Raw genomic sequence first — 8,739 nt, forward strand, 5'->3', positions numbered from 1 at the left:
ATGAAAGTTTTATCATTTACTTGACTATTTGAGGAACATTTAGTGTATCTCAATAAAATATATTTGCATTGATTTACTTATGTATTTTTAATTTGATTTTTGGGGGGAATGTTTATATTGATTACAGTTGAATTCAACCTCAAACTGCCTAATAGGAGAACTTAGTTATGAAATGAAGGGATCCAACTGAGAAGCAGCAAAACTGACACTGCAGAGAACTCTGTCTGCTTGCTAGGACTCACACATTCAAAATGTCCCAAATCATTTCAAAACATGGGTACCACTTCAGTAGGCAACTTAGCAGGGATATAAAAGGAGCCCCGATTGGGCATTCCCTGGGCAATGGTGATGTCACCTTTCAATCCTTTCAACCCAGAAATGGGTTCAACCCAACACAACACTATAGTAGTATTTCAAAGCATGAGGCCCCAATTATGTCCATTAGCACTGTCAAAATCTACTGTATCTCCTCCTGATCTGAGAGCTTTGTACATCCAATGCTATAAGAATTCTTTGCAGCAGTCTATCAGATGATTCTTCTAGAAAGAAGTAAGCTACCTTAAAAAGGATTGCCTCTTTTCTAGAAGAGACATCAATTAGCCCAAGGTCTCCTGGTTTCTCCCTGAACCAATAGAACTACTTTTTAAAAATATTTTTCTATTTTTTAAAAAAATAGAACTATTTTTTTAAAAAAATAGTAATTACTATTTTAAAAAATAGTAATTACTATTTTTTTAAAAAATAGTTCTATTTTTTAAAAAAATAGTAATTACACTTACATTATCAATGGTTAAAATGGTTTTCAATTTATTACAGATTCCTGAGATCCAAAAGGAAAGGAAAGAGTTTACATCTCTTTGCCCCAATATGCTTTATCTATAATAAAAGAAAAGTAATACTTTACTTACCAGCTTCAATGCATTCAGGAGTCAAGCAATATTGTTGCTTTGCATAAAATTTGATGTGTCCTTGACTAACTGCAAAAGGAAAAGAATAAGATTGTGGCCATCTTTGGCTCTACAAATATTTTTCATGAATCTAAAGACATTAGTTGGGTGATTACAACAATGCTAGTACAGAAGGAAAAGATGTCAATCTGTTGATATAATACCTCAAAACAGAATATATATTTGTATATTATCAACCACTTGTTCACTCACCACACCAGTTTGATTCAGAAGCAACACCTGTGAACCTTTTTATTACTAGGAAGTATGGAGATGATATAGCAGCCACATAGAACAACTAATTGCCACCAAACTGGGAGATAGGTTAGGGTGATGCAGAGAATCTATGGTTGATGGAGTTTTGAATCTGATCTATATCCTGATCCAACCATTATATGATACTGAAGTCAGTCCAAAATTAATTTGCTAATCAACACAGCACTGAAATGTTTACTTGTAATTTGCATCCTTTTTCCACACACAAAAAAAAGACAACAATTAAGACCCCAGGAAGAAACAGAAGCAGTTGTATTTAACATTCTTGTTAACTGTAAGTAAACATTGAAGTGGAAAATTTGGATATGTTAATTGTAGTCTCATCAGCTATCATATGCATTTGAGCAGCCATTTTGTGAGATTTCCAAAATCCAAATGTCTCAAACTCAATGTTTGGGAACACTTATACTTGCCTAAGCTCTAAAAATGCTAAAAGTGCTGTCTCTGTCAACAAAAATGTCATAGGGAAGAATAAACAGGATGAAGGGGAAGAAGAAGAGAATAAGGAGATTAACCTTTCCAGATCAACAAATCCTTTGGGAAGACCTTAAAAAACCTCTTTCATCTTCAGTCAATACTTCAGATTTTTTTTTAAATGTTTCCTGTTTCTATAACTTCACAGTTGCTTTCCTCATCCTGTATTCCTCCAAATATTTCCATGTGACACATGGTCAGGAATCATAAGAAGTAGCTTCATGACATATCGAAAAAAAGATTGCCCTTTCTTGCTCCAATAGCTAACGGTAAAAAGAGTTTATCTAGTCCTTACTCCGTATATTTGCCAGCATTCTTCATCCAGAAGGAATGACAAAACAGGTGACATATTGTCATGATACAAATTTTTACCCTCTTGCTTATGTGTCATGACAATTTGCTTGGACAACAGATCCTCAGCCAACAGGTCTGTTACATTTGGAGTAATAATTTGGGAAAACTTTATTCCCCAAAAAGTTACTTGATGGGGAAGGAATTTTAAGTGGCTAGATCCCCTATTCAAATTTCTTTCAGTCCTACAATTCTATGATTATGTAGGAAGAATATCTACTATGACTAGGAATAGTGGTCACACACCCAATTTGGTGTTCTTATTGGAGCAGTGCCTATGTGACCTGGAATTGGTAGGCTTGTCTTTGGTACCCCTATCATGTCAGATCACAGTCTGGTGGCAATGAGTTTCTCAAAAGACATACCCCTCCTCAAAGAAGCAGAACCTATTAGGTCTGTCCACCCTGGCAACTAATGGATCTGATAGGTTTCAGAAAGAAGTGGGGTTAGACCTACAGATCTGCTGCACAGTCCTGCTGAATGTTTAGTCACTGTTTGGAATAGGAAGATGACTGAAGCTGTGGATAGGATAGTGTCCATGTGACCTCTCCTAACCCATACTGTAGACCTCTTTGTCCTCCGTGGTATGCAGAGGAATTGAGAAGGATGAAATGAATGAAGAGACATCTAGAGTGCCACTGGCAGAAGATAAAAAACAACTCAATCAAACATAGGTGAGAGCTGCTATTAAGGCTATTCATGACAATTTAAGTGGCGAAGCATAAGTACTTCACCGCACTAATTGTACCTGCAGATAATCAGCCAGCAGCCCTCTTTAAAGTGAGCTGTCTCCTTCTGGGAAAGGAGGATACAGAGGTCCACCTAATGGGACATGCTGAGGAAATTACTGGTTTTCTGGAAGACAATATCATTCGTCTTCATTCCCAGTTAGATGCCAGCATGGTTGCTGGTCCAGTGAAGGCATGTGGGGCAGGTTTTTGCCCAGTTATCTGGGAATAGTTATCTGGGAATGCTGCCCCTGAGGGTGTAGACAAGTTCCTAGGGAGTGTGTGTGCAAGCATCTGTGTTTTAGCATCTGCCCATCCTGGCTTGTGAAAACTTCTTGGGAGGTGACATGTAGGTGAGTTCTGGAAATGATTAATGCTTCTTTTTGTGAGGAGGTTGTGCCTCAGCATTTTAAGAAGACTGTGATCCGCTCTCTTCTTAAGAAGTCGTTGCTAGATTCCACCCTGTTGGATAATTTTTTACCTGTCTCCAATCCTCTCTTTTGGGGGAAAGTTGTTAAGAAAGTGGTTGCATGACAGCTCCAGAGATTCCTGGATGAAATGGATTATCTAGACCAGGCATGTCAAACTCGCGACGTCACGTGACGTTGCGCAACGTATCAGAGCTTTTTTGCCATTGCCAGCAATCGGGTGGGCACAGCTCTGGTATGATGAAACCGGCCCGTGGGCCGGCAGTTTGACACCCCTGATCTAGACCCTTTCCAGTCAGGGTTCAGGTCTGGATATGGGGCGGAAATGGCTTTGGTCATGTTTTTTGATGAAGTCTGGCATGGGTGGGTTGGGGATAGTGCATCCATCCTTGCTTTACTTGACCCTTTGTCAACCTTTGATACCAGTGACCATGGTATCCTTCTGGAGCAAATTTAGTGCTTGGGAATGGGGGGGGCTCTGTGTTGTCCTGATTCACTTCCTTTCTCTATGGCCACTCTCAATTGGTATTGATAGGAAGCAAGAGGCCCAACCTTGTCCCCTGCTTTGTGGGGTCCCTTAGGGCTCAGTACTCTCTCTGCTTCTGTATAACATCTACATTAAGCTGCTGGGTGAGACCATTGTTACCATGGACTGAGATATCATCAATATGCTAATGACACCCAGCTATATGTCTTTGTCCATGATGAATTAAGTGATGCTTCGAGGCTGTTAAAGGCTGGATGGAGAGCAAAGGCTGAAATTTAATCTTGACAAGACCAGGTGGCTTTGAGTTTGGGGTTCTTTAGCCCACAGAGAATTGCTGTCTCTGGCCTTGGGTGGGATGGCACTGCCTGGACAGATTCAGTGTGTCATCTGGGAGTTCTCCTGGACTCATGACTCCTGCTCAAAATCAGGTTGTGTTTTAGTTATGCCCTTTCCTGGATCAACAATCCCTGCTCACAGTCACTCATACCCTAGCCACTTCCTGTCTTAACTATTGCAACATGCCCTACCTGGGGCTACCCTTGAAAAGCATTCAGAAGCTCGTTGGTTCAAAATGCAGTGGATGCCATGGTTCTGTGCAGACCCAGGTGTGCACACGAGTCACCTCTCATGTGGGACCTTAATTGGTTGCCAATTTGCTTCCCGGTGCAATTCAAGGTGCTGGTTGTCACCATTAAAGCCCTACATAGCTTGGGACCAAGATATTTAAAGGACCATCTCTTCCCAGGGTCTTCTCTATGATAGCTCTCTCCCTGTGGAACATCATCCCCATGGAGATTAGACTGGACCCCACTTCGATATTCTTTCACAAGGACCTGAAAACCTGGTTTTGCCAACAGACTTGGGGAACCCAGAAAGGAATGGAACCCATCAAGTATTTGATTGCTTGTCGTCACCAGGGGGAGAGGGTAATAGATTTTACTCTTTTAATATTGTTTTTTTTTGTAAGCTGCTTAGAGTCACTGAAAGTGAGTGAATAGCCATATAAATTCTCTAAATAAAACAAATAAGTAAATACCATTTCCTAAGTAAAATAGATTCAGTATTATTTTGCAATAGGTATCTTGTTTTAATAAGTACAGTAATATGGAATTTCTGTGCTATAAATTTGACCAGATTTTTAACATTTAAGAGTTGTGACTTGCTGAAAACACAAAACATCTGGGGGGCATTTGATAGGGGAAAGCTGCCTTGCAATTTATCTGTGGAGCTCATTTGTTAAATGGACATTGACAGTGAACCCCATTTATATATGTCAGCAAGGGTTATGCCCAACCATTACTAAATGTTTGGGAGGAATTCATCTTTCAGCTACTTTGGTTTCATTGGAACTGAAGAAGAGAGAAACTCTATTTCCCTCTTAATAAAGATTTAATTATTCATTTGGGAATCTTTTCAAAAGCATAGATAAGAATGCACAGTCAAAATTTATAGAATATTTTGATGCACACCTAAGTTTACTTTTTTGATGTACACAATGGAGCTTAACAGAAATCAAATGGAATAAGGATCCTCAATAGATCCATTGAGATTATGCATAAATTTCAAGCTTTGAAAGACAAATTTATTTTTACACAAAAGCCACATGTTGTCAGTATTTAGGAGAAACAATGGTTTGGTTTTTTTAATTCCAAAGTAATTCTCACTTTTTTTTAACAAAAATGTATCCTCCTTTTTTATATAATATTATTATCAATTTATAGCACTGGATAAAGACATTATGATTAATATTGCTATAGTTCATTATTCACAATTTATTCAAGGTTTTAAACTGTAACTTGATAAAATGCATTAGTATTTGTAGACCTTGGTTGCTTTTTAGTTAAAATGTGAGTAGCAAAAAAAGGAATAAATGAATATTCCCAATCTTGTTCAAACAAATAATAAGAACAGTTTACCAGATTCTAAATTGCAACTGCTGTAGAATCCTAGAGAAGAAAAATACATCTCAGGACCTTTCAAGCCTCCAATGCAATCTTTAACCTGGAAACAGAATCTCCAGCAGTAAAACTACAGTAATTTTTCCAATTAGGGAACCTTACAATTTGCTTAGAAGAGTTACCTAAGATGAAATGGCAATACCACTGCAGACAGAATTTTGAAAAATTGTATTTATGCTAGTGCAACAGATTGAAACTTACCCAGAAAAAGGGCAATGCTAAGCACGACCGTGCTGCTCACAAACACACCGAGAGACAGTTTGAGAAGTTTGCTGGCTGCTCTCTTGTTGGCTGGCATCGACCTCCCTGTTGTCTCTCCTTCCATCAGGATAGATTTTCACAACTCCCTGAAAAAACCCCACGGTTTTTCGTTCTTCTGCTGTTTGTTATTGTTGACTTCTTCAAATCTCTTTTATCACTGAGTATTTTAGCAGCTAACACTGCTGTCAAAACTCATTTCCAAATATTTAACTCTTTCCAAAAGTGGGAGTGGATGGAGGGGGGAGAAAAGACATAAAATGCAGTACTAAATTCCTTCCTTGATCAGGGCTTGGAAAGGCACACAGTGACAATTTAATTTGTAGCTCTTGTTCTTTGCAAGCAGGCCAATTTTTGTCAGCAGTGCAGGACAGAAAAAAATCACAGTAGTGTCCCAATATATGGTTTCACCATTCAAGTTTATAACAGTTAAAACAAATCAAAAAACTAGATTCCTGATAAAATTTTGCAGACATTAGACTGATTAAAAAAAATTGTTAAGCAATTAGATTATCTGNTACGCTTCACAGTGCTTTGCAGAGTCTAAGTGGTTTGCATAGTCAGCATATGGCCCTCAACAATCTGGGTCCTCATTTTACCAACCTTGAAAGGATGAAAGACTAAGTCAACCTTGAACCAGTTAGGATCGAAGGAATTGAATTCCTGGCAATATGAGCAGAGTTAGCTTGTAATATTGCATTCTAACCACTGTGCCATGACGGCTCTATAACATAACAGTAACTGATCAGTCCGGACATTACTGTAAAATACAATATCTCAGTAAGTTTGCAATCCTATGCAAATGAGTAATAACATAAATCCTAGCCTATTAGAGGAAATCTATGCATATTATCTTATTATATATTATCTCTTTTTAATAATTTTAGGTTGCATCATTGGAAGATCTGAAGGCTTTGTGTGTTGGGGGGGGGAGATCATCTTCAAGAAGATCTGCAGATTGAGATGTTATCCTTGAGAAAGTCTAGCTGTATGTCATAAAACATTGACATTTACATGGGCCGTAAAATACCAGGTGTTTAAATATATGTATGTATCTATGTGTGTATGTAGGTGTATGTGTATACACACAGAGACAGACATGCATACATACTTCACAAGGGAGTTCAATCTTTGCATATTGTATTCAAAATACAATCATTTGAGTCTAGTCATTTGTGCCTTGAAAGAAAACTCTGGATTGATTTGTTCTACAATCCATTTAATTGTTTCCTTTGGTATTCATGGTGTTCTCAGGAGCCTTCTTCAATATCACAATTCAAAAGCTCCAGTAATCTTTCTAGCTTGCTTCTTCAGAGTCCAGCTTTACTTTCATACAGAGGCACTATTGATAGACAGACCAACGGGGCAAAGAGAAGTCCGTTATTAAGTAATGTCCACTGAATCACAAAATAGAGCAATGGAGAGATCATTTTTGATATTGTACATATCACAATATTGTACATATCACAATATATACAAATATAATTGATGGAAATAAATGGAAATAATGTAAGTTGAATCATTTGCATCCTGCAGATAACATTAATCTTAATTTGGAAATTTGGTCTGCAGCTCATTCATTAAGCCTGTTGCATCAAAGTTGTTCTGAGAGTTGATGAAGGCAAGTATGAGAAATCACTTCACAAAGAAAGGAGAGACTATGAATAGGAAGATAAAGAAAAAGGGTAAATGACTTTACATGCAATTGAAAGTGGTAAGAATGGTCTCAAGGGAGATAATCTAATCTACCAAACTATAAATTTATAAATGCATAATGCAGTATTATTTGGGAACTGGTATGGCTAACACTCAAATGTGAGATTCCTACTTTAAAAATATATACCGAGATCATGTCTCATGAAACCCCATTAAGTTATTTGGCTACGGAGAAACCAGAGAAGTTAGGGATCGTGGCATACTGTATTATACAAACATGATGCCTCAGTGGGAGAATTGTTGAATCTCTGAAGAAGTGATTTATGCTTTGCTTTTCTCAAACAACAAACTTTCTCAAACAAATAATAGCACTGCTTTGCAAGGTAAAACCACTGGAAGTGAGATAAGAATAGGAAATAACATTTAATATTGCAATGAAGGACAGCAGACCATAAATTGACTCTTTCAAAGCTGTTTAGAACAGCTTTCTCAAACAAGCAAATAAATATATTATAGCTCAAACTGCATTGGGAGCATAGATGCCCATAAATACCAGCATCTTATATCACTGCCAATCTCTATTTATCCACATTTATTGTTTCTGAGTAAGCAGGTTACACAATTTTCCAATTTAAACATTAAAGTTACTAGGCTTTCAAGGAAAAATCTCTTTTTCCTCTTCTCCTCCAGTTTAGTAATACTGTTTCTGAAAGTCAGACAAGAAATGACTTATATATGTTAGTGGGAAATGTAGAAGTTGAATATACTACTTTTCCTCAGCATGTACATATCTTTGAAAAAGAAGGACAAGCTTATACATATAGGAGAGGAGGGAGTGTTGTCAAGGGAGATCTCTGTGTTGCTATGGAAATAACATAAATGTACTATAGATACATAGAAGGATAAAAGAGCTGTTTTGAATGATGCAAATATCCATGGAGTACTATTTCCTCACAGTTCAATCTTAGCTTCTGCAATTTTATAAAACAAAAACAAAATATAAATTGTATACAATTGTTATAATTGTTGTGTATGTGCTACCTGTGCATGTTTTTCTGATCATTAATTGGACTTCTGCTGGTAATCCTGGTGGGTTTTTTTTGCAAAATATGTCATTGTCACACAGGAGTTAGCTGTTATTTTTGCTTTCTGCTTAATTTATTGGACATACTATCT

The 8,739-nt window shown here is 37.4% G+C and overlaps 1 protein-coding gene across 1 annotated transcript in view; it reads right to left on the reverse strand.

Annotated features, from left to right (window-relative positions):
* PHEX (phosphate regulating endopeptidase homolog X-linked) overlaps nucleotides 1–6,382 on the reverse strand; it is a 91,114-nt gene extending 84,732 nt beyond the window's left edge. Inside the window, exons 1-2 of the mRNA XM_015814420.1 lie at nucleotides 5,851–6,382; nucleotides 909–977 (exon numbers count right to left, since the gene is read on the reverse strand). Of these exons, the coding sequence (XP_015669906.1) occupies nucleotides 909–977; nucleotides 5,851–5,974 (193 nt within the window). The 5' untranslated portion in view covers nucleotides 5,975–6,382. The remainder of the gene's footprint in view (nucleotides 1–908; nucleotides 978–5,850) is intronic.
* Between the last annotated feature and the right edge of the window lie 2,357 nt (nucleotides 6,383–8,739).

This window comes from Protobothrops mucrosquamatus, unplaced genomic scaffold, assembly GCF_001527695.2.
Source record: "Protobothrops mucrosquamatus isolate PMUCROS unplaced genomic scaffold, P.Mucros_1.0 scaffold250, whole genome shotgun sequence".
Classification (NCBI taxonomy): Eukaryota; Metazoa; Chordata; class Lepidosauria; order Squamata; family Viperidae; genus Protobothrops; species Protobothrops mucrosquamatus.